The sequence below is a fragment of the Camellia sinensis genome, chromosome 8, assembly GCF_055761805.1.
Source record: "Camellia sinensis isolate YWXY chromosome 8, ASM5576180v1, whole genome shotgun sequence".
Taxonomy (NCBI): domain Eukaryota; kingdom Viridiplantae; phylum Streptophyta; class Magnoliopsida; order Ericales; family Theaceae; genus Camellia; species Camellia sinensis.
The window spans coordinates 78,291,924-78,319,081 of record NC_138968.1 but is presented as its reverse complement, the minus strand read 5'-3'; the positions used below and the strand labels follow the sequence as shown (position 1 = coordinate 78,319,081).

Genomic DNA, 27,158 nt, shown 5'->3' with positions numbered 1-27,158 from the left:
GCTAATTAAACTTTTCTTGTAAAGGTAGCTCTTTTATTCACAAGTTGGGTTTCAATATTTTGTTGTTCTTTTCTTTCGACTAATTCTATATTCTGGAATATCTAGATGGTTTGCTTGAAGCAACCTTATCCCCAGCCCGGTTACCGAAGCCACTCAAGACTCTGACTCTGTTGATGGGCCTATCTTTACCCTTTTTAATTTCTGCTGGCACGTTTATTCGGATGGCAGGCTTAATAATTGGCAGTGCAGTTCGGTTTGACAGGTAAAAATGGTGCCATTTTGTGAAACCTCAAATACTCTTCTAAAATTGGGTCACTGTGTTTCAAATCAATTTATATATTTTTTTTATTTTATTATTTGTTCATGTTCTTGTCAATTTAGCCTCACAGTAATATTGTGTTGATGTAGAACTAGGTACAAAAGAAAAAAGAAAATGCCTTAGACGTCATGGGTGTATTGTTTGCTCTTCTTTCGTTAATTATGCCATATTCAATCATACTCAAGTCAACGATTTGGTATATGGAATGAATTACCACTTAAATTTGATTGGGATTCATGATGTTTTGTTTGGTGTATCAGTTTTTGCAAAAGAGTAGGTTCACAATGCTTGTGTAAATTGAATAAGATTTAAGATTCTTTAGATGTCAATCATAATACAGTGTCCATGCTTTTGAATGCATGATATATCTCGAAGATGTTAAGGGTAAATATCACTCTAGCAGTCCTTGTGGTTTGACCTTTGTGTCATTTTGGTGGTGAAATTCAAATTGTGTACATAAAACTGTGACAATTCATTTTTGCTGCAATGTGGACCTTCCTTCTGGTTTTGTCAGAAATCGTAGCAGAAAATGGTTACATGGCGCATGTATGTATTGCTTATATATGTGCAAATGGAATATACATGGATGAAAGTGACACAAAAGTCAAACCATAGGAACTGCTGGATGTGAAAGTACGAGAACAAAGTAACAAAAGTCAAACCATAGGAACAACTAGAATGGGGTGCACCCCCATCAGGCAGTGCATGTGTGCATCACATAGTTATTTTTCTGTCAGCTTTTCTAACAATACCAGATGGAGGGTCAACTTCGCAACAAATATGAACGCACCAGGTTTTATGTATGTGAATTGAAACCGCGGAGACCAAATATGTACATGGACTTGGATACGGGTGTTGGGTGTGGGTGAGGGGCGGGTGCATTTCTAGAGGTTGGACCTATTAAATATCAGATTTAAGGGTACACAGACTCGGCAACAAATGATCATATTTTTATATTTTTAATCTATTATGTAAGATAAAATGATGTTATATGTAACAGACCTTGTCCAAAAGACATTACACTCATTTTATAGCAATTACACAACAGTATATACATATAATGGTGGTGTTAAATACAAATATATAAAAAGTGTCTGATGTAAAGTGTCGACATATCCCATACCCTTGTCTAAGTATCAAGTGTCTTACACGGGTAATTGAATATTTTGAAGAGTCCTTGTAACATACACATGGGCTACCACAAAGGTTGCTGCAATAATTTACCCAAATTTGAATCCTAATATAGTGCCCATCATAGGTTATACTTACAGTTCCAGGCTTCCAGCTATGAAGATTTTGTATGTCACCTTTATGTGAAACAATGCTCCATAGAAAATTAAAGGGTAAATTAAACTTACACTCCTTGAGGTTTGGCTTTAATACACCCTGATTTTTTGTTAATTACAATGACCCACCTGTCAGAGGTTGTTGGTTAACCTCCTTAACAAAAAATTAAAATGACTTTAATGCCCTTACATGTCATCTTTTTGAAATGGACTAGGCATGGAACTTCCTATCTACCCCACCCTCCATTCACAACCCATCTCACCCCCTTCACCACTGACAACTTTGGTCCATACTCTCTAAAGCTTTTCATCAAACATGAGAGGGACACAAAAGCCCCAATTCCACCACTAAAAGCTAAATAGTGTTAAAAAAGCAAGCGGCCTATGACAAACAAATTAGAGAGAAATAGATGCAATGTAAAGATTGTTGATTTTGTAGAAGGGACCCAGGTTGTCGGTTCCACCGTCAATCGATGATATTGGCAAATGGTGTTAGCTAACCTAACGGTTAGTTAATGGAGGGGGCAATAAATTTTAGGGAGGGAAATGTAATTTTCATAACGTCGGGGAGGTATCTGTATTAAAGCTAAACCTCGGGGGGTGTAGGTATAATTTACCCAATATTAAAATATAAAAGAACTTTGATTGGGGGAGGATTATTTACATTTTTGGTGAAACATTAAGTATGGTGGAAGGACATTGAAATCTTTTTGTTTTTTCAGAAGCATTCAAAGGGATTTTCATCCATAATTTACTTTTTACTATTAGAAAGTAAAGTATTTGTGTTAAGTGTAATCAATCCTAGTTGTGCTTGCTAATTGCGTATCTAATATACTATACAAAATAATTGAGATATTAAACTACAGTTCCTATTGCTGTTCCATCGTTTACTTGTTTGTTGTAGTTTAGAATGATAGCTAAAAGTCTTCTTTTATGTTTCTAACAATTTGATAATTCTTTACTAGTTCTAACAATCGATTTGACTGTAACTGTTAGCATTTTGTGAAAATTGTTGGCTCATTGTTGTGATTTTGTAGCACAACTTTTGTTTTACGTAGATAGATTTGATAAATCATTGTTCCTATGTGGATTTTCTTATAATTATGTGAATCAGTTCATGCAAACATATGAAATTATAGGCGATTAAATATATTCAAAGTTGTATTCTAAGAAATATAGATTGTCAATGGATCTTGACCTTTTGCATTCCTTCAAAATGTAACATCCAATTAAATGTCATTTATAAAAGTTTAAAAATATTGAATATGTAAATTCACATACAGTGTTTTCCTGAATTTTTCTGAAACTTGAAATTTTGCAATCAAAGACAATTCGTACTGCTTATTTGTTCTTCGTAGCTCACATATATTACTCAGTGGTGCTTTTTGTGTCCATAAATATGTTATATGTGCTCGAATGCCATATTGTGATGCAGAGCCCTTGTATGGCAGAATTTTCTGCAGTCTTTCTCTGCCTTGTGAATCCTAATGATTTAACAGTCCTGATAAGCATTCCATCCCTTTAATAAAAAATAAAAAATAAAAAATCATTTTTGAGTTAAAGAAACATTTATTTTTGATAATGAGGACTAATCTTGCCTTTTATGTGCAGGAACCCTGGTAGCGCTCCTGAGTGGCTGGGGAATGTAATACTTGCTATATATGTTACCAGCATCATATGTCTGACGTTGGTGTATCTCCTTTCATTTGTTCACTTTTCAGGTTTCCATTTAATTATGTTTTCTTTGGACAAGATATGGCATCTGTTTAATAAAAATGGATATTTCTATTTGTTGGGGGTTGTAATGGATCAATATTTAGATAAGTTTACAATATTCAAACTATGAAACTGCTACAAGTGATATCTTGGTTAGTTTGTGGTCTAAAATAATGGGTGATCATTATGGCATGTAATGGGATGCATCTTTGTGTGTGTGTGTGTGTGTGTGTGTGTGTGAGAGAGAGAGAGAGAGAGAGAGAGAGAGAGAGAGAGAGATTCTGGTTATGGACCATGGATCCATATCATTCTGCCTTGAACTGGCTGTATGCAGATCGCGGATTATCTAATACGATGAGCCCAATCTGCTCCAACTTAGAGCATATCATTAATTTGTGCTGCTTTAGTAGCTTTTATCAGTTTCAAAAATGGCCATTTAAAGTCTTGCTACTACAAGCAACACGGCAAGGTACGTGTGGAATTTGGAAAAAGGTTTTTGGATCCAAACTGGTTGACTTCGCATACTCAAGATTGGAACTTGTCCTATTGCAAGGGTCCATCTGGAAGCGTTGACACAGCTTTGGTCAAAACCCAGGTCGAATCTAACTGCCTTGCCAAACATCTGCTTCGACTTTAGGAACCCATTGCATCGCAGGCCATTGAAAACATATAAAATGTAATTGTTAATACATATATAGGAAAGAAATGCACAAAATGTAGATTGGGAAAAAATGAATTTTCATCCCTTGAGTAGGTTGAGAATTTTTTATTTTGAATTGGTTAACAAATGCCTCGACCTACGCAATTCATTTGTTGCATAAGTTGAGTAATTTGGCTCAGTGGCAAGGAATATCAAGAAAGGGTCTAATCCAATGTATTCTATGCTCCGATCCTAGACATGAAATGATAGTGTCCATGTAGTATTTATTGACTGTTTGGTTGATAGGTCAATTATTGGCCTCAGAACCACAGAAATGCAGCAATTAAAAAGCTATTGACATGGCAGTGCATGAAAGATAATGGCAGGAGTGGTAGTCGTTCAATCACTTGATAGCAAAACTGGTAATCAACATTGATTGAACCTCAGCCTAGAAATTGCACCCATATTTATCTGTTGATGGCTCCTATGGAACTATATTTTATCACTTCAATGCCATAGTCATCATGTTTTCCTATAGTTCTTGTCAGTGCACAATTAGTATATTTTCTTCAACTGGTAAATGCAGTTTCACTTATTTGTATAATTTATCCCAGGTGCAAAAACATTAATCACCCTCATAACTTGTACTGTGTTTGGTCTCTCACTAGCTGCTGTATTATCTGGTATCGTTCCGCCATTTACTGAAGATACTGCCAGAACTGTAAATGTAAGTATCCTTCAGTCCTTGGCATCAATACTAAGTTATTTGTACAGAGTATTAACATGAAATACAGTTCCATTAAGTCCCACAATGTCAGTTTATGAATTAACAAGATCATTGCAAAACTAGTGCCAATTAGATATCTTACAATTGTCCAACTTATGTGACATTTAAATTGTGGAACTTTCTAGATTTTCTACCAACTAAACTCTTTAATCGATTCAAGTTGGTCTATATGTTTGCAGAGGCGTCTTTCTTGTATGGGATCATGGGCTTCCTTTTCCATATATCTAGTGCATGTTTAAATATGTTTGCAATGTATTGTTGGACATTGATCACAAGCCATGACTGTCTGTTTATATCCCCCTTTCATGACGAAGGACCTGAGTGCAGCTCTCCAAAACTTGTGCTTAATAGAGAAGTAGAATTCAAGTTTCAAGAAGATATCATCTTCATCTTCCCTTATTACAAGAGCATAACTTGTAGGTTACCCCATTAAATTAGTTGAGACGTGATGCAACAAAAAATGAGTTTTGGTAATGTTTCCATGATCATGTAGTCTGCTGAATGACATAATTCTGGTAGAGTTAGGGGTTAGCTTCTGGGACTCTCTCTACTTTTATTGCTTGTAGTATGTAGTAGTTCTTGTTTACTATTTATCAACTTTTGTGAATGTTTCATTATCCACATTTCTTTGTCTGTCAGAGTCAGTTATCTTTGTCTGATTTTCCTTAAGCAAGGTTGTTAAAATCGGGATCCTACGATGGATCGTTGGAGGTGTTTATAGGATCGGATCGTAGAATCGGATCGAGGATCGTAAGATCCTACCGAAAAAGACAAATTACATAATAATTTAATTTAAATAAATATTTCTTATAAAATATACACAAAATGAACCTATATTTTATTAAAAAGAAGTGAAGATATTGTGAAAAATATAATACTTCATGTAAAATGTACATATAATATTATGCAATAGAAAACTCGATGGTAAAAGTTCTGTATTTTATCAAAAAAGAAGGTGAAGAAGAAGAAGAATTCTATAACAAAATACTTTACAATGTACAATAATGCATAAAAAGTGAAGAAAAAATATTTAACAAAATTGGATATGAAAATAGATTAAGAACTCAAAAGAGTAGCTTAGTCGAATGATAAGGTTTGTCGTTAGCATCCCTGGTGGAGCAGATTCGAGTCACAAAAATAATTTCTCCAGAAATTGGGATAAAGTTGCAATCATCTTACCCTTCTTAGACTCCGCTAAAGCTAAGTTTGTTTTTCTAACTATTTAATTTTCTTAAATTACCGCAATATTTGAATGTTTGTTTCCTAGTTTGTTTTTCTTAGTCTATTTGATTCAATACTACTTAATTTTTATTATTTATTTTGATAACATAAATTGATATTTAGACAACAAATATAAAATTTACAACAAAATATGTCATACAATACAAAACAAGGCTTGTAAATTGGATCGGATAGGATCGGATTCGGATCGGGATTCCACGATCCTATAAGATCCCACTACCAGGATCGAAAGATCCTACCTATAAGGAGTTTTTTACACGATCCGGATCGATTGTACTCAAATGGATCGTAAGATCGTAGGATCGTAAGATCCGGATCGGGATTCTGATAACCATGTCCTTAAGGGTGTGTTTGTTTTGAAAGATTAGGAGGTGGGATTGGACTATTAGTCCTACCGGACTAATAGTCCATTGTTTGTTTCTTTTTTTTTGCTCTAGACTATTAGTCCCACAAATATGGGACTATCCTATCCCATGGGGGGGTGAGATAGAAACCATGGGATTGGTATCCTATGAGATTATTTTGTGAAATGTCCATTTTACCCTCCATGCTATTACTTAGCAAACAATTAGAAAAGGATAAAATAGTCTTTTGAACATTTATAAATTATTTTTTTAGTGTTGTTAATTTAAAATTATATATTAAATAAAAAAATTTAATTATAAATTATAAATTATAAATTAAATTTAATTAAAAATAATAAATTATAAATTATGGCCTTATAAATTAAATTTTTTTAGTGTTGTTGAAAATTTAATTTATATATTAAATAAATTTATTTTTTATTGTCATTAATTTAAAATTATATATTAAATAAAAAATATAAATTATAAATTATAAATTTAATTTAATTGAAAATAATAAATTAAAATAATTAAAATATTGTGCAAAAAATAAAATAAAACAAATTTTTAGCTAAAAATAATTAAAATATTAAAGCTATGTTTAATATTGCTATTACTTAGTAAATAATTAAAAAGGATAAAATAGTCATTTGAGCATTTATCCTTCTCCATAATATCCCAAACAAACATTGGATAATTAAAAATAATCCAATCCAGACATCTAATCCCATGACTAAACAAACATAGGATACAAATTTAGTCCAACCCAATAGTCCCGGAACAATGTATCCCAAGACTAATAGTCTGATGGATTACAATCCCCCTTATCCAGTCCGTCCAAACAAATGCACCCTTAAATGTATTTTATCTAAATTATGATTTCCCTTTTCTGTGATGCAGAGACTATAAGCCAATTTTTCTGTCTTAGATGAGTCGAATAACTGAAAACTATTGCACCAGGATCACATTTTTAATTACGGAAAAGTTGGCTAATTTTAGTCTTACATACCATGGAGGATGGATTTGTCTCCACAGATAGATAGCAAGATGGAGCACTTGACCCCTTGTAAGAGAAACCCAGTGTCAGAGATCCTCCCGAGCTAATTTGGTCGGGATGACCCTCTGACGAGCAAGTTAGTAACTAGATCGGACATGGAAAGATAATATTAAATGTATTCTTGTTGGTTAGTTGTGTGTAACTGTAGTACTGCTGGGTCCTTCTTTTATAGCCAAATAGTGTGCTACTAGCAGTTGGTGTAGGCCGTATGATATCCTCTTTTTCATCAGATGGCTGTTCCTTTGTTAATAGTCATTTCTCAAATGGTCGGCTGGATTGCACTTGTTTTGGTTGATCTTGATCGGTATCATTGTGTTTTCCCTAGCCGTACAAGACTTGGTCTTGGGCTTTGGGCATTCCTCTCATTTGGGCCCGTTGGGGCTAAAAACCGCTTGGGCCGAATTCTTACTCCCCACGCATACATATGTAATTATGTGTGTATATAGATACCGTTTAATTACCTGTCATTTAAACGACATGGCTAGCCAAAAAGGTTTGACCTATGATTTTTTGAGACAGTCATTTCTGTTCCAATATAAAATTTCTTCTGCTGGTAACCCTACAGAATACTGATGAAAGGACATGTGTATCTATGTGGACTTTTTATCATTAAAATATTTGTATGGTTTTGTTTAATTTCCATTGCATTCAAGCAAGAACATTATAGGACAAAATATTGAAGAAAGTATTCATTTAAGAACATTTTTGAAAGATGAAGGCATAATTCAGGTGGTGTTCTTTCTGCACAAAACTTTTTTTTTTTGGGGTTACACTTTCTGCCCATTTTTTAAGTAACCCTTGGCAATCCTTTTGTTAGTAGTGACACAAGTTTGCTCAAAGTAATTCATTGTAGCAATAACTCTAAACTCAATACATTGATAAGAACACATCATGTTCTTCTCAGGCTCAAAAATATGAGTGAGAGAGCGAGGTTGAGTGTATTTGGCGGGGGAGCTTCTGAGTTGCGAATCGAATAGAAGCTTATCACCATTCAGGTGGATATTGAATCCAGAGGAGGTTTAGTGGAGATCATTGAAAGGAATCGATTTCGGAGTTACAATTTGAAGATAGATCTGGGGGGTGTTTCTTGGGCCATTAAAGCTTTGCGACAGGTATGGGGCCAGCATCATGACCGACCTTTCTTCTCCAAATACACAAGTAGTTCAGCAGTTTTTTGGGTTCAGAAATTTAGTAACAAGGGAGGTATCTTTGTCGAGATGTCAAAATGGGAGGCTGGGGTGAAACGCAACAACATCATCATTCCAGCAGGGGTTGATGGTCAGGGATGGTAGGCAATGGCCAAGATGCTGGAACGAATCATCCATGGAGGCATCAGGGTTTCGGATGTTGAAGGGAATGTAAGGTCTACAGATAAGGGGGGCCATAATAAAAATAATCAATTTGTATTCAGTAACCGCAGGGGAAATTCAGAAGGAAATAGGTTTATTTTCCAAAAAACAGGGGCAAACAGAGTAGCCTCATATGCTGATGTGCTTATGTCTCGATCAAATATTTCGGATGGCAATAATTTCTGTTTGGAGATGCGCAAGGTGGTGGTCTGTACCAGAACTGACTTCTTTGATGACTGTGCTCAGATTGAAAAGGAATTAAATCGATCGTTTAAAACTTCAATTGTTTTGAGACCTTTTCAACTAAATAAGGCTTTGTTTTTTGCAAAAAGTTCCGAGGAAGCCGATTACTATGGTGCACAAGGAGTATGTTTTTTTCATAAAAGTATTGCTGTGAGACTGGATAGGTGGTCGGAAGAGGTATTCAGTAAGGATGCTGTTATCGCTTCAAATGGAGGCTGGATATCTGTCTATGACTTGCCTTTTAATTTCTGGAAGGACAGAGTTTTTGAATGGATTGGGTCAAAATGTGGTGGGCTGATTGAGGTAGATCGCAGAACCAGGTATTTTGGAAATCTCTTCGAGGCTAGATTGAAGGTTAGAGGGTATGGAAATGGGTTCTTACCTGCAAAACTTCATATTCAATTCGACAAGATCTCGGTGGTAGTGCGATTGAAGGCTCTGTCAAAGCCTGTCGGAAGAAGGGAGGTTCATCGGCAATGGAGTTTTTCAGGTGAACCCAGCGCTGGAGAAGAGGAAGACGAGGAGATTCAGGGGACAAGCTTGACACGTGGCACGAAGAAGATGAGAAGGCAGTTGGGTGACACGCTCGAGGGGGGTGAAAGTAATGGAGGAATTGCAAAGGTTGATAGGGGAAGTCAGCTTGGGAAGACTAACGTGAATGGGCTGGTCTTTAATTATAATGGGCCTAGTAATGAAGTGGGCTCAACCCACGAATTGTTAGTATTAGATAATAGCTGTGCTGACAGGCCACAGTTCTCAGTCCCACATGCTTGCCATACTCATAAGGATAAGGGCCCAATTATTTTTGAAAATTCAACAATTGAGCCGCCTCTTGAAAGGGGCCCAAATGTTTTTAAAGGCCCAAAGGTTTCTTTTTCCAACCCGATTGAGGTTTCGGGGTCGGGTTTCAAACGGGTTACAGGGTTCGATGTAGAAGAGGGTCTTCGACGTAGCTCAGTGATGAAGGAGGCCAGTCAATTTCCATCCGGCGAAGGATCAGATCCAGTTGATCGTGCTATACAAATCTTGTCACCCATTCGCAGAGATATGTATACAGAGGAGATCCATTTTGGGCTGGCAGATGTTGGCGATAGATCCGTGGGGGATTTATAGGGATTAAATGGGAGGTCAGAGATTGGGATTCAGGAATTGATGGAGGTGATAAAGATCTCGGAAAAGCAGATTAATGAGGTGGATGAGGGTCATTTTGAGATACACGAGGTATTGCAAAATTTGGAGGAATATGGATCATCTGCAAGCTCGGAATCGAAGTCTGAAGGGGAAATTAGTGAGGATGAGCAAGTAGATAGTGACTGGGATCTCAACCGTTTCTTTAATGTAGACTGTACCACTTTGGATGAGGATTTCGGTAAGGTTCCTGAAGCTCTGAATCAGGTCAGTTTTTCCGTTACCCAAGGTTTAACAGTTTCATCTTTACATGAGGGGTTACATGCTATTCCAGATTCTTCCTCTTCTGGGGATGGGATTCGGGATGGGTTGTCTTTGCCTCTTCAGTCCAGTTCCTTCTGCCCTGTTCATGATGTCTCTTTAGTTGACACTGTTGTACAAGGGGTTACGGCTGATATCCCGAGGGCCACGGTGATTGAGTCTACCTTAGTGTCTGAATCCTTACATGCAACTATATCTCAAGGTCAGGTGAACGATAATCAGTGTAGGATTTCCAGGAATCATTTTGACAAGGGGGGCCAGGGTTTTAGTAGAGAGAAGGAAGAAACAGAAAGATGGTTGAACGAGTTGAGCAAGTATGCAACTTGCCCAATTGAGGAGAGTGAGATTCCTCATTTTTTGCAACTATTGCAGGTCATGGGGTTGTCATTAGTTAGAATTAAGGACATGTTTGGGTTGGGTAGGGTAAGTAATAGGTCCACGAGGGGGTTAGCTGTTAGAAAGGAAGGTGATAGTAGTAAGAAGGGGGCTAGGGAATTAAAGAATTTAGCGAGTTCAGTGAATTACGAGAGGAGAAGTGGGGCGGGTAGTGGAGATAAGGTTTCCTTATGAAGATTTTTAGTTGGAATGTTAGGGGTCTGGGCTCTCGGAAAAAGAGGGGTGTTATCAAGGATTTTCTTAGACATCATCAACCGGACATTGTTGTTTTACAGGAGACCAAAGCAGAAGTATGCGAGAGAATGTTTATGCAAAGCCTTTGGGGGGTTAGACACAGGAGATGGGTGTGCTTGCCTGCAAGTGGTAGATTTGGGGGTGTTTTGATATTGTGGGATGAGAGAGTTGTTTCTGAGTGTGAAACAATAGTGGGGGAGTTTTCGCTTTCAATTAGGTTTAGGAACTTAGATAGATCGGAGTGGTGGTTGACAGGTGTTTATGGTCCTAACAGGCCTTCTAGGAGAAAGGATTTTTAGGAGGAGCTAGCTGGATTATTTAGGTTGTGTTCACCAAATTGGTGTGTTGGAGGGGATTTTAATGTGGTTAGAACGGTTTCAGAAAAACTTAATGGGATTAGAACGATTAGGGGGATGAGAGATTTTGATTTGTTCATACGAGAGTGTAAGCTGGTGGATCCTCCTTTGTGTAATACCAGATTTACTTGGTCTAATCTCCAAGAGAATTTGGTGTGCTGCAGACTGGATAGATTTTTATATTATTTGGGGTGGGATGGGGTTTTTCCCAATTCAAGACAAGAATCGTTGCCTAGAGTAGTTTCAGATCATTGTCCTATTGTGCTCGAAAGTTGTCCATTAAAATGGGGTCCGACGCCTTTTAGATTTGAGAACATGTGGTTGGAGCATGCGTGTTTTAAGCGAAATTTTGAGGAATGGTGGTCCAATGCTAGTTGTCACGGCTGGGAAGGTTTTAAATTTATGAGAAAGTTGAAGATGGTCAAGGAGAAGGTAAAGTGTTGGAATAGGGAGGTGTTTGGGATTTTGGAATCTTCAAAAAATGAGGTGATGAGTAGAATAGTAGAGTTAGATGATTTGGAGGTGCATGGGGGTTTAGTTGAGTCATTGAGAAGGGAAAGATCCGAGTGTAGACTGAAACTGGAGGAGTTGACCTTTAGGGAGCAAATTCTTTGGGCTCAAAAAGCAAAGATCAAATGGTTGAAGGAAGGGGATGTTAGTTCAAAATTTTTTCACGAGGTTGCAGACGGGAAAAGAAAAAAGAAGTTCATCAAGAGATTAGAAATAAGTCCAGGGGTTGTGGAGGACAGGGAGAATCAGATTGTCAGTGGCATTTATGAGTTTTATTCCCAACTTTATTCGAAGGAAGAGATGGGTAGACCGGGGATTGAAGGGCTAGAATGGGGAACCATTGATCCGAAAATTGCAACATGGCTTGAAAGGCCTTTTGATGAAACAGAAATTCGAGAGGCGATTTTTGATTGTGAGAGAGATAAAGCTCCAGGTCCGGATGGTTTTTCTATGGCTGTCTTTCAAGATTGTTGGGAGGTGGTGAAAGGGGATTTGTTGAGAGTGTTTTTGGAATTTTATGAGTCGGGAATTGTTAATTTGAGCTCAAATGCCACATTCATCTGTTTAATTCCTAAGAAAGTCGAGGCTATTAGAATTGGAGACTTTAGGCCTATTAGTTTGGTAACGTCATTGTATAAGATTTTGGGAAAGGTTTTATCAAAAAGACTAAGGATGTCTTTAGGGGATACGGTGTCTAGGGTGCAGGGGGCTTTTGTGAAAGGTAGACAAATCTTAGATGTTGCCTTAGTGGCAAATGAAGTAGTGGAGGAATATAGGAGTTCAGGGAGGGAAGGGCTTATTTTTAAGGTTGATTTTGAAAAGGCATATGACAATGTGGATTGGCAATTTTTAGATTTTGTAATGGATAAGAAAGGATACGGTGGGAGGTGGAGATCTTGGATTAGGGGTTGTTTGTCGACTTGCAATATGTCAGTTATAGTTAATAGGAAACCAGGGGAGTGTTTTAGGGCTTCGCGAGGGCTTCGACAAGGGGACCCACTTTCTCCCTTTCTTTTTATTTTGGTGGCGGATGTTTTGGGCAGGATGGTTGATAGAGCTAAAGAAACAGGTCTTGTTGAGGGATTGGAGGTGGGGAGGGATAGAGTTAGTGTGACCCATTTGCAATATGCGGATGATACTATATTTTTTTCCACGGGGGATGAAAATCAAATACTCAACCTGTATTCGATCTTGAGAATTTTTGGGCTTATTTCGGGGCTCAAGGTTAATTTGGGAAAAAGTAGTGTGGTGGGAATTAATATGCAGCAAGATCAACTTCAGAGTAGGGCGTCTCTTTTAGATTGTGGTATAGAGTCCCTTCCGATTAAGTATTTAGGTCTTCGTTTGGGGGGTAATCCTAGAAGTGAAGCTTTTTGGACTCCAGTAATGGAAAAGATTGGCAAAAGGTTGGAAGGTTGGAGCAAGGCTTTATTATCTCGAGGGGGAAGGTACACTTTGGTTAAGACTGTTTTGAGCGGAATTCCTATCTATTATTTATCTTTGTTCAAGATTCCGGTTAAGGTGGCAAGGTCAATAGAAAAGTTGATGCGGGATTTTCTTTGGGAAGGTAAGGATGAGGGGAAAAAGGATCATTTGGTGAATTGAGAGGTGGTGTCGTTACCTAAGGAGAAAGGGGGTTTGGCTATCGGTAACATTGTAGCTAGGAACTTGGCCCTTCTTGGCAAGTGGTTATGGAGATTTCCACTGGAGATTGATTCATTATGGCATTCGGTTATTAGAAGCAAATATGGGATTCAAGACAATGGTAGGAATTCACGAGTGGTTTTAAGGGGTAGTTGCCGTGCTCCTTGGAAGTCAATTTCTCAAATTTTCACATGTTGGTCTCGACATCTTTCTGTAAGGGTGGGTAATGGGGAAATTGTTCGGTTTTGGGAGGATGTTTGGATGGGTCAATCTTCTTTTGCTGCGGATTTTTCGCATCTTTATCGAGTGGCTCGTTCTCATAATTCTTCAATTGCTTCCATGGCTTGCTCTCTCTTAGCTCCAATTGCTTGGAATTTTGATTTTTCTAGAAATCTTAATGATAGGGAGGCTTCACAGTTGGTTTCTTTATTATCTAGAATTGATCACTTCTCTTTATCTCCTCTTTTGGAGGACAAGAGGGTTTGGGCACTTCATTCGTCCGGAATATTTTCTTGCAAGTCTTTTTTTTATTACATCATCAATAATCCTCAAATCCCTCAATTTCCTTTTTGTAAAAAAGTTTGGAAGGCTTGTGCTCCCTTTAAGGTAAAGGTGTTCATGTGGGCCTTGGTTCATGGGGGAATTTTGACAAATGATACATTGCAGAAAAGGAGACCAAATCGTCTTTTAAATCCTCAGTGGTGCATTCTGTGTTGTAAGAGCGGGGAATCCGTGGATCATTTATTCTTGCATTGTCCAATAGCTTTGAATCTATGGCATAGATTGTTTGGTGTTGGAAATGGTATGTGGGTGGCCCCAAAAAGGAGTGTGCATATGCTCTTAATTGATTTTCATACATTTGGAGGATCGAAGAGAGCCAAAATTTTATGGACTTGCGCAGTCTTTGCAACTTTTTGGGTGCTATGGTGGGAGCGAAATCAGAGGTTGTTTGAAGATAAGTTTCGGGAGGTGGATTGTTTATGGGATCATGTTTGTCACTTATCTTCTTTTTGGGCGTTGGGGAACTCTTTATTTAAAGGAGTTCCACTCTTTTTGTTAGCTAGAGATTGGTTGGCAGTGTGTGCTTTGTAAGCTTTTGATTGTTTTTAGTCGGTTAGGGACTTTTTCCTGTTGTCTTTTTACTGTTTTGTATTCAGAGGATGCCTCATCCTCTTCTCTCCTTTTTCAGTTTTATTAATAAAGCTTTTGTTGTTGATCAAAAAAAAAAAAAAGTTTGCTCAAAGTATTGTTAATTAGGGGGAAGAAGTGTTTGTCATATATGTGGTTTACCTTAACCTAATCATCATTCAATTTGCTGGGCTTCCACTATATTATCTGTTTTTTGCCTCGGTACTATCATGTTCTAGTTTGTGTTCAAATTATTTCTAATTTTGGGCACAATCTTTTAATCATTGTTGATTCTATTGCCAAACTGTATTTCATCAGCAATGTGAACATCTGATTAAGTATCTTAGAAAAACTAGGTGTAATTTCAAATGTTTTATGTTTTTCAGGTTGTGCATGTTGTGGATACAAGAGGAACATATGGTGAAAAACAAGAGCCTAGTTCTTATGTTTCTCTGTTTTCAATGACTCCTGGAAAGTTGACGAAGGAAGTTGAACAGATTGGAGAAGGATTTGTTTGTGGTAGAGATAAGGCCATTGACTTCATTACCTTGTCAGTAAAATATGGTTGCTTGACCAAAGATAATGTGGGAAGTGGGTGGAGTGAATCAGAAATTCCCACACTGCATGTCGAGAGCGATATAAATGGGGATGACAGAATTACACAAATTTTCATCGATACAAAAATTTCCACACGCTGGACTCTTGCAATCAATACTGAGGAAATAGAAGACTTCAAGTTTAAAGGTATTGTAGATACTAGTAAAATTCTTTCCTTGTTCTTTGCCCACTCTTAATTTTTAGATTTTTTGTGTTAATGACTGAAATACCATCTGTTCTTTCCAAAACATGCTTGGAGCCTCCTCAATCCTCAAGAGTAAACATTGCTAATGGTTTTTTGTGTGCAAATACTTGGAAAAACCCTAAGTTTAACACAACTTAGACAGGACTGTAGTTTTGGATAAATTGTGTTTATTTTGACATGAGGAATAGACTAAGGTTAAGTTTGGCATCTTCAAAAAAAGCTAAAAAGTCAAAAAGTCACTATCCTATTTAAATCACATCATCTTATTTAAGTCACATCACTTCTCTACCACATCACTTCAAACCCAACCTATATTTCATAAAAAGTCAAAAAGTGCACTTATTTAGAACATCTCAAACAACCCCTAAGTTCTTGAATTTTCTGTAGCATGCTCAAGTAACCATTAAATGAGGCTCAAGTCTCCTCAATTCATGGTCCACATGTCCATTGATTTTTAGTAGATCAAATATGCCAAATTTATTCCATCAATTCTTTTGAATTCTTTAATTATTAGATTTCAATATATTTGGGAAAAATACTATACATATATCCCTGTTTTTTAGTGATTTATTTGCATAATGAGAATTCATGGAGTAGGTTCTTTAGTACTTATACTAAACTAAAGGGCACAACGGTAGTTAAGAACTTGAGGGGCAGTCCAAGTCAATGTTACCTAGAAAGAACATGGATCGTTCCGGTAACGTCGAACGAGAATGGAAACATGGTACGTTACATGCTCTAAAATGTGATACGATAGAAATAGACTTGTATATATTATTACACTAAAGAATTTACGATACGTAAGGAGTAATTTTCTTTTAACTATTAGGTATCCAATAAAATGTTTTTATTTATTTATTTATTTGTTTATAATTTTGATATTTTTGTTTTGTTAAAACTTAACTCCCTTTAGATTTTAGTTCATTATATTTGATTTTTTTTCCTCCTAAGGTAACACTAAGGAAATATATTGGAAAAAAATTTTGGAATCACTAAATTTACCGTTTTGTAATGGAAGTGTACCATGTTTCTGAAACGTGTGTATCAATACGTTATTTGTTAGGGTATTAGCCTTTGTTGGTAACATAGGTCCAAGTGCAAACATGAAAAACAAACATGTTGGTTGGTGGGGAGAACTGATGAATGCTGACAAGGAAGGATACAAATAATTCGGGGAGTTGATCTGTCTTTTTTGAGTTAATGATTGAAACACCATCTGTATTTTCCGATACATGCTGGAAGTCCCCTCAATTCCCTTAAGTAACAGCCTCTTTTTTTTAAACTTAAAGAACCCTTCGTGTTTAATAGAATTTATATTATCAGAAAATATTAATACCCCAGTGACCGATTTATGTTTCAGAATGCGTTTTTGAAACATTGTACACCTTCGTGCTGGAACGAAGCATAGCGATAAAAAGTAATCCCCGAAGTTTTTCTCTATATGCTTATTAGGAGAGAAAAAAATCAAATACAATAACTAAAATTTAGAAAGAGTGGAGCTTTGCAACACAATGTTAAAAAAAATGGAATGTGCTTTTATATGATTAATAGGAAAAATAATAGACCATGTTTTATTGGATGCTTAATACTTGATATAAAATTTGCTCTCACGTTTAGAAGTACCTTACATTCTAGTAATGTGATATATATAAGCCTACGACAATATAGGGCATGTGGTTTACCATGTTCTTGCTAAAATGACCTATAATCCAGACGACAAAGAACACAACTTAAACAGGCCTATAGTTTTAAGATGAATCGTGTGAATTTTAACACGAGGAATATGCTATTTCTTGAATTTTATGTAGCATAATCAAGTGATTAAATGACCAATCAAACTTATCACCGGGGGTGGGAGGATATGGATATTAGGATTTCAATTTCTGTGGTATACAATGCATCAGTGCATTTGTAATACTTGGGACTAGCTTATCAGGCATCACCCTTTCATACTATTTGTGTCATCATCGTCATCATTACTGTTGTCATCATTGTGGCGCCTCGTCCCTCTCTCAATTTATTTTTGAATGCAGAAATTCAAAAAGAAAACTCAGAGTTGGTTCCAGTGGGTGACAAGAGCAGTGTAGATGGATGGCACATCATCCAGTATTCAGGCGGGAAGAATGCACCTACAAGGTTTGATCTGACCCTTCACTGGATTAAAAATTATACCAAAGCGGCACGAGAGGATGGGAAGAGAACGGAGGACCAGCATCTCCTCCTAAAATTGAGAACAGACGTTAACAGATTGACGCCGAAAGCTGGAAAAGTTCTCCAAAAGCTTCCTTCGTGGTGTTCGTTATTTGGCAAGTCAACCTCTCCCCGTACCTTAGCTTTCTTGAGCAGTCTACCAGTTCATTTCTAGGTATCAAAAATTTTCATACCTCCTCTCGCCTCTTGCCTTTGTTGTTGGTAAATCTGAATTATGAAATTGTATATGCAGAGAAAGAATGGCCTTACCATGTACTGGTAAACTAAGAGGGTGTTTAGGATGATCTAAATAAGTATACTTTTTTATTTTTTACAAAAAAATGTGCAAAAAAGTAGTGAGGTAATTTAACCAAAAAAATGAAAAAAAAAAAAAAAAAAAAAACATATACTTTTGTAAGGGATGTTAAATAGTGCCCAAGTCTCTAATTTGATCAAGAAACTTTTTATTTTTAATTTTTTATTGCTGCTTTGTAATAATTGGTCAAGATGTGGTGATGTTCTTTTGTTGTTTCCACTGTAAAAATTGTTTAGGCTTGCCTTAACAAGCTGACTAAACTTTTTTATTTTTATCTTTATTTTGATGTCCTAACTGAAAACATAAAAGCAATTAAAAAATTTCGGTGAAAGCTATAGTAGTAGTTTTTCATAATTTTGTCATTGCACTTTATCCTTTTCATCAATAATTCACATAACACTTAAATTCTTTTCATCAATAATTCATTAGTGCATGGATAGAAAAATGCTGTATGGATAGTAATTAAAAAATTTCAGTGAAAGCAATTAAGGTTTTAATTTGCGGAACATAACACTTAAATCCTTTTCATCAATAATTCATTAGTGTATGGATAGAAAAATGTTCTTGGTCATTTCTAATTGTGTAGTGTTAAAAGGACAAGTAAATATTTTTTTAATGTATTAGAGCCATTGGAGCTGCTATTGCATTGGCAGCTCCAGCACTCTAATGGCCATAAATAGCAACTGTTATATTTGAGAAATGCCAAGCTTGTGTCAAATTTGACACAAGCTTTGGCAGCTGCTATTTGTTTCAAATTATCAAGAAACATCTCCCTCCTTTCTTCTCTCCTCCAAGCAAAACATCCCTCCTTCCATCTCTCTCTCCAGCTCACCATTTTTGCAGAAGAAACACTGAAAACACCAATTTTTTTGTGCCAAATTGACAAAAATGACAGTTGAACCATTAGAGTACTATTGCTATTTTTCATTCATTTTTTACTATTCATTGCCATAATTTGACAATGACAATGCTATTATAGCATTTGTTATTGGAGATGCTCTTAGGTCCTTTAAAATTTATTTATCGTGGATTAAGGACAATTTAGTGAAAAATTCTCTTTCATGGACTTGTATTACAATCGATCTATAAGATATTCTTATATTCTAGTCTTATACATTTGGACTTGTGTTCTACCAAATCATTTTCCCCATATTGGAGGTCTTTTGTGAATTATTTTACCCTTACAGATATTTTATGAGAGAAATTCACAATATATACGATATATACATATCTCCTATGCCACATCTTCAACGGGAACATTGAACTCTCTGGCACCATCTAAGAGATGGTGTATTATATTATTTCTTTAGTGGATGAAAAATGACACATTATTCTGCAGCATAAGGAGAGATTGGGGTTAAATATGCGTAGTGTTATAGAGTTATATATGTTCTATCTGATCTTATAATGTGAACATCCACATTTTGGGTTGGGAGAGTGTATTAATTATATTATTTCTTTAGTGGATGAAAAATGACATATTATTCTGCAACATAAGGAGAGATTAAGGTTGAATACGTGTTGTGTTATAGAGTTATATATGTTGTATCTGATCTCATAATATGAACATCCACATTTTGGTTTTATTTATAGAAGGCTAAATGTACACACAACGAGCCATAATGTTCAACATTTAGAATGACAACAATCAAACATGACACAAATGCTTGAAACCATAATGTGAGCATTCACATAAGTCGCAATGACACAATGAACACAATGATAACTTTCAAAACACAAAATTATAATGTGAACATTTACAACAGACAGGTTGTGAACACAAAGAAAAAAATTGTAAGCATATCACATAAAACCATGATTACCTTAAGCATAACTATGATATGGATATTCACATGAGCCATGTTGAGAACAAAATGAAATAATGCGACAATATCACATGAAATTGTTGTTGCTATACTGTTCACAGTCCATATAAATGTAAATATGGAATAAATTGTCAATAATGGGGATTGCAGAGTGTGAACATTCATATGACACAAATAATCACAAAATATCATCAGAAATAGTGAAATACATGGTTTGAACATTCACACGACATAGACAATCACAAAATAAAATCACAAATAGCCAAATACATGATGGCAACATTCATATCATAAATAATGTGAACATTCATACATTGTTTGGTAGTACAAAAATATCACACAATCAAATGAGGGCACAAACAAAGCAACTTACGTTGTCTACAATGCAATCAATGTGTATTTTTCTATTTTCTAACAACGCAATCGATGTGCATTTCACATCGCGTCAATGCTGTCTATACTTTTAGATACAAAAACGAAAGTGGTTTCCAAAATAATAACAATATGAATATGAATAACATGAATTTAAAATTAGATTGCGATAAGATCATTAATCTCTTGTATCGGTTTAGTGTGAATGTTCACAACGAGGAAGGGCTTCGGTTGCCGGCGACACAACGAAGACAACTTATAGAGGAGGACGACGCTATGAAGTCAGTCGTGGATGATTGCAAGGACACAAGGAGTGATTTCGATTTCTGCAAAATTTAGGGAAAAAATGAAGTAACGTTTCCTCTATTGGTGTGGGACTTTTTGAAACCGAAAACATGCGCTTCATTTGTAGGGGTGTTTTTGTAATTTTGCCAACCATGAGACTTATTGGAATATAAGAAAATGATATGGACTAGTTGAAACACCAATACTAGAAGGAGGATTTATCAAAAAAAAAATGCCCCAAAAGCCTATCTCTTTTTATTTAGACAATTTCGTCCTTTTATCTTCCATTACTTCTCTTTTTTCCATTTCAGTTATTAACTTGATAATCTTTCCCTGTCTCTTAATATATATATATATATATATCATTTTCAACATTCTAAGTTAAATTTTTTTTACAAGATTGCAAGAGATGGTTCCATAATCTAGTCATAAAACTTCGATGATTGCTATATTTCGAACCTTGTTTGTCGTATTTGATGATTGTTTGGATCAAAATTTGCGATTGAGTCATACAACAGATGTGTATTTTGTTTGTTTCTTTAGATGAAAGAGTAAATAATTGTTGAAGGTTTTTTCAAATAAGGTTGAAGATTGAACAATATATATTTCGTTTATTACGATTGTTTTTTATTGAATCTGATTGAATAATGGTGTTTTTATTTGTTATTAGATTAACTCTACTTTGGTTTGCTCTTGTAATATGTGGCTTATATTTTGTTTGTTGATGCTCTCTATTTAAAAGTGACAATAAAATTTTACTCTGATTTGCTATGATAATATATAATCTATCATTTGTTTGCTAATATTCTGTTTTAAATTAACAGAAAAATTTTACTCTGTTAACATTATCATTTCATAATTTTAATAATTTTTTATTTCATATTTCTACTTGGGACAATAATTGTAACAATCCCGATTCGTGATTAACTTATAATCTTCGATTAAAAATGCCTAATAAGTAATTACGAGGAAATTCTAATGTAGAAATATCTGTCTGTATTTCCGATTCAGTATGCCAATTGAAGGCCTTATCAGCATTCAATCATGAAATTAACTTGATTTATGTGTTGTTTGGAATTTTTAGAACTTTATGGTAGGACTAATTAGAATTCAATTCGAAACCAAATAATTAGAATAAAACAATGCTCATTTGATTGGTGGTAAGCCTAGTTTTATTAAGCCCACTAACCAAGCCTACATAAGGCTTATATACATGTCAGAACTCTCTTGGTTCATCATCTTTTGAGGAGAAAAACGTGAGTGAGTGAGAGAGAGAGAGAGAGAGAGAGAGAGAGAGAGAGAGAGAGAGAGAGAGAGAGAGAGAGAGAGAGAGAGGGAGAAGGAAGAAATTGAGATTAAAGCTAGAGAAGGGAGATTAACTAGGAATCTTGGAGGAACTAGCTTGGAGACTTTGAGAATTGGTCATTTAGAGCCCAATTGAACACTTAGGTCATGTTTGTTTGGGCGGACATGTGCTTGGGATTGGACTAATAGTCTAATAAAATTATTAATCTGATTTTTGATTAAAAAAATTGAAGTACGGACTAACAATCCATTCGGATGTAGTATCCCATATATGATGGACTATTCAATCTCACATAGGGGGTACGATATAAATTGAGGGACTAAGTCAAAGTCTGGACTAACTTATCAAATGACCATAATAGAGGTATTATGGTCAATATATTGGATGTCCCATGTCCTGTCATGTCCTATTCATTCCAATATCCTTAAACAAACATCGGATTGGATAATATTTTGTTAATCCCTCCTTATAATCATAATTCAATCCAAACGTAGGATATGATACACAACCTAAAGGGATTCGTAGTCCTAAGATTATTAGTCATGGAAATGCTAATCCAATCCAATCTAGTCCGCCCAAACAAACATGGCCTTAAGGTAAGAATTCAAACCTTAAGGCTATACTTGAGTTGGTTAATGCATGAATTCAAGAGAATTGAGCTAAGAGATGCAAGAATTAAGCTATAGAAGTATAATTAAGACCATATCAAGCATGCATGGACATATCATGGTATTTTGAAGTTGTTTATCCAAAAAATTTCATATGCATGACCTTACCTAAGCTATGTTTTCAGAATTCAACATGATTTTGTACCAAACATCTCAATTGATCATGGTCTGGAAAGTTGAAGCTTATATCATTACATGTATGTTATGTTTTGGAAGTTTCAAGTTGAATTTTGGGCAATTGACTTACTTTTGGGACTTGATTTTTGCGAAATGATCCTTAATTTTTGATGTTTTATAAGTTTAGCCATGTTTTCTCAAGTTTTGGGCCCAAAGGCTATGTTTTAAAGCTTTGAAATTAAGTTTTGCATTTTGAACATCAATATGGAAATTCCATAATTCTGCATCATCGCTCGAGCGACAAAACCTGTGCTCGAGCGACCACTCTTTGTTTTGCACTTTCACTCAAGTGACCAAAAGTTGGCTCGAGCGTAAAATTCATGCTCCCAATACTTTTGCAGACATGAGCATCCGCTCGAGCAAGAGAACCTACGTTCGAACGACTGCGCCTACTTTTGAACCTTGGCTCGAACAACCAAAAGTTGTGCTCAAGCATAAAATGAGAGCTCCCAGAAGTTTTACAGAATTTTGCTGTCCACTCGAGCAACCAAAGTTGTGCTCGAGTGAAGACCCTATTTTCAGAAATTTGACTAAGTGTTACAACACATATTTTGACATCCTCATTGCATATTAAGCCTTAATTAAGACATAATAATGAGGATAAGGATTAGAAACACACCAAGATAGAAAAGAAATAAGTTAAGTGTTTTCAAAATGTGCATTTCAATGTGTATCTATGTAGCTCAACTTTTTCGCGCTCCCTTTCAAAAGGTTAGAAAGAAGCCCTATAGTTCGGACTCCCGCGGTTCTGAATCTAATCTCACAAGTGCAACGTGAAATTGATAAACACCAAAGAGTCCAAATCCGACAAATCTTTTGAAAAATCAATTTTGAATCAAAAATGCCAAAATTGGACTGCTTTGCCAGATACAGAGTCGCCACCTAAATATTTTATTTTTAAAGAAATTTAGAAAACCCATGACTAGTGCCAAAGGCCACGCGTCTGTCATCACCAAAGTTGCCTCGGCTCGAGAACTTAGGTACGAGAGGATAAGGTCATGAATTGAGCACTCCTGCTCGCCTGATCAAAGATCGGTCTCTACTAATCATGATATGATTTTTATTAACATTATATGCTCTTGTTCCAGTTATTAGGCTAGCATTACTATGTGATGCGCACAAGCAAGTATAGACTAGTTTGCCGGAATTGGAACAACTGAATTTCATGTTTGTTTTGCGAAACGAGTTTGATTTTGCCACTTGAAGTGGGCTTAAAGTTTGCTAATTTGCCACTTAACAAAGTGGACTTAAAAACGTACATTTATTGAATTATTCCAGTCATCCACGAGCATTCAAGCAGTTTAACACGTAAGCATTTAGCCTTATGGCAAGAATGCTAGTCATGGCAACATTCACACTCATACAAGTATGCTAAAGCATTAAAAACTCACCTAGTACTCCAAGCCAAAAATATATGAGTTAGGAAAATGCATGATTCCTAATGTGGAAGCTGAATATTCTGGGGGCAATAAGGCCGGATACAGGTATGGGGACAGTCAAGGACGAAATTTGTATTTGGCATTGATCATAGTCGACCACAGAGCCGAATATGATAATCGACATTCTAACCAGCAAAACAAAAGCCGAATAAATAGACGTGCAATAGATCAAGGGTGGGCCCGACCCTAAGGCCCAAGGGAAAGAATATAAATAGAGGAGCATTAGCCAGAGAAAGGTATGTGAGAACAAGTAAGTTTAACTTAAGATATAAGCAATCAAGAGAGTATACACTGACTTATCCGTCGGAGTGCTAATTCTGACACCCCCGACCGGAGTGTTCATTTCTTTTCAAGTGACTACCTGAGGATCTCGAGCGTCCCATTGGATCCAAAGAGTATTTCCAAACCACTTTTTCACAATTGGCGCCGTCTGTGGGAATACTCCAGCACATCCATGGCGGGCGTAACGGAAGATCCTCCGGTAGTTGCTAACGACCTTACACCACGAGTTGATACCACTCCAAGCAACATGCTTGGACTAGAAAACATTATCGCACGAAAGCCTTGAACTTCGACACAGCTGCCCAGACCTCACCCTCGACATCAGCACATGAGACAATGCAAGAAATTATGGATCAGGCGAAGCAAAACGAACAGAGGTTGGAAAACATGATGGCTGAGAATGAGCGCCTTCAACAGGATTTGGCCTTGGAGGTGGCAAAATCCCAACAGGCCGCGCGCCAAGATTCGGGACGACCTCTGAGAAAGGATGGTCGACGACCTCAAATTCGGAGACAAGATGGTAGCAATGATTTTGACTCGTCTTCCCCAGAATCCAAAAAGAAGGGACGAGTCGAAGTCTCCAGTTCTTCCGAAGGGAGTCCGAGTGCAAGGAATAAACGAAGAAGAAATGATTCAGACGAAGAGGATTAACATGACCCCTTTGTGCGACGGATCGCAAGGGTGGCACTACCCAAAAACTTCAAAGCTCCATCGTTCACCCTATATGATGGAAAATCAGACCCCACCAATCACATCCGTCATTACAAGTAAGCCATGACACTACATGCAGATGACGAGGCCCTCATGTGTCAAATATTTCCTAGTAGTTTGGGATCATTGCCAGTCAGATGGTATTATAAATTGGAACCGGCATCAATTAAGAGTTTCCATCAACTCCAAAAATCCATCAGGGCAAGGTTCATCACCAATGAGGTCCAGTCGAAGTAGGCCGATTCTCTCTGGGCAATGCAAATTCAACCAGGGGAAACCCTACGTGCTTATTCAGCGCGCTATTGGGAATGCTTTAATCTCGTAGATGATGCCTGTAATGACTCCATGGCCATCACCGCCTTTAAAATGGGGTTGCACCTTGATAGTGCCCTCCGTAGCTCCTTGACCAGAAGGCCCCCCAAAACAGTCTGGTTGCTAATGAAGAAAGTCGAGGAATACTACAAAGTGGAGGATGACGCCCTACGGGTTAAAGCCGGGCACAAGGCCAACAAGACAGCCCCATCTGAGATTGTTCAGCCGACAAATTCTGTACCCTTACAGAGCCCTAAACCACGAAATCGGGCTAAACGAGACAAAAGACGAGATTCGCGCCGATCAAATGACCAATGTTCATAACGGGCTAATGAACAATTTCAAGTGGATAGCAGGCGCATCAGGCGCGTAGACAAGAAATATATGGAGTTGTTGGAGCCGATCAGCACGGTTATGTCTAAAATTCAACATCTTCCGTTCTTCAAATGGCCACCCAAGATGGTGGGACCTCCTGATACGAGGAGATGGGATAGACGGTGCAAATATCACAAAGACCACGGACATGATACCGACAGTTGTTATGCCTTGAAAGATCATCTTGAGGAGTTGGTACAAGACGGTCGGCTTAAGCAACACGTCCGAAAGAACAATTCAACCAAAACAGTTGCTTTATGACAAGATTCACCCCCACTCGGCGTAATCTATATAATATACAGCTTGCCGACGGTATCTGCAGTACATACAATTCAGTCGCATCCTAACCCACAAAAGAAAATCACACCAGCGAAACGGCTCCATGAAGCTCCGAGTATTACTTTCGACGATTCTAATTTGGTTGGCGTAACGTTTCCCCACATTGATCCATTGGTCATCGAACTACGCGTAAATCGATTCACCATAGAACGCGTTCTCATTAACCAGGGCAGTACTTCGAAAGTTATGTACTACAAGACCTTCATCAAACTCGGGTTCACTGAGTCGAACCTGTCTCCAGCTCATTATCCATTATTCTGCTTCAACGCTAACCCGGAATATCTGTTGGGCAAAATCAGGCTACCAGTTCGATCGGGCTCCCGATCAGTGGATGTGGAATTTTTTGTTGTCAAGCTTCCTTCGTCATATAATCTCATCATGGGACAAACTTGGCTGCATACCATGCAGGCCATACCAAGCACCTATCATCAATTACTTCGCTTCCCGACTGAACGCGACATTGAACAAATCCGTGGTTCCTAGAATTCGGCACAAGCATGTTATCTTCTTGCCACAAAGACACCACGAGAGCTGGAAGTGAATTCTATTGAGGTGCCGGACCGAGAGAGCCTCGACGATGTTGGGCAGCTCCCAAATGAAAAGGCAACCGAAGCCCTGGATCGAGTTGAAATTGACGGGAATCCTGACTGGTTCTTCATGGTCGGTGCTTTCCTGAATAAAGTTAACAGGCAGCAGTTAATTTCCTTCTTACTCAGCAACCTTGATGTATTTGTGTGGTCACCATATGAGATGTCGGGGGTGGATCCATCTGTTTCTCAGCACCGTTTAAACGTTGACCCCAAATGTAAGCCGATTATTCAAAAAAGCTGGCGGTCAGTCGCAGAACACACTGCTGCCGTTGTTGAAGAAATTGACCGGTTGCTTGATGCCGGGGCAATACGGGAAGTGACATATCCTACATGCCTGTCGAATACTGTGATTGTAAAGAAGAAAAGTGGGACTTGGCATGTTTGTGTGGATTTCACGGACTTAAACAAAGCTTGTCCCAAGGATTGTTTTCCCCTCCCCATAATAGACCAACTCGTAGATGCCATGGC

The 27,158-nt window shown here is 37.1% G+C and overlaps 1 protein-coding gene across 4 annotated transcripts in view; it reads left to right on the top strand.

Moving 5' to 3' along the window:
- Nucleotides 1–18,166, top strand: part of LOC114319462 (Zn-dependent exopeptidases superfamily protein) — a 43,793-nt gene extending 25,627 nt beyond the window's left edge. For all 4 annotated transcript variants that reach the window (XM_028266483.2, XM_028266484.2, XM_028266485.2 and 1 more), the window contains 5 exons: nucleotides 106–262; nucleotides 3,217–3,326; nucleotides 4,576–4,688; nucleotides 15,087–15,444; nucleotides 17,536–18,166. In XM_028266483.2, the coding sequence (XP_028122284.2) occupies nucleotides 106–262; nucleotides 3,217–3,326; nucleotides 4,576–4,688; nucleotides 15,087–15,444; nucleotides 17,536–17,867 (1,070 nt within the window). In that variant the 3' untranslated portion in view covers nucleotides 17,868–18,166. The remainder of the gene's footprint in view (nucleotides 1–105; nucleotides 263–3,216; nucleotides 3,327–4,575; nucleotides 4,689–15,086; nucleotides 15,445–17,535) is intronic.
- Nucleotides 18,167–27,158: the final 8,992 nt, after the last annotated feature.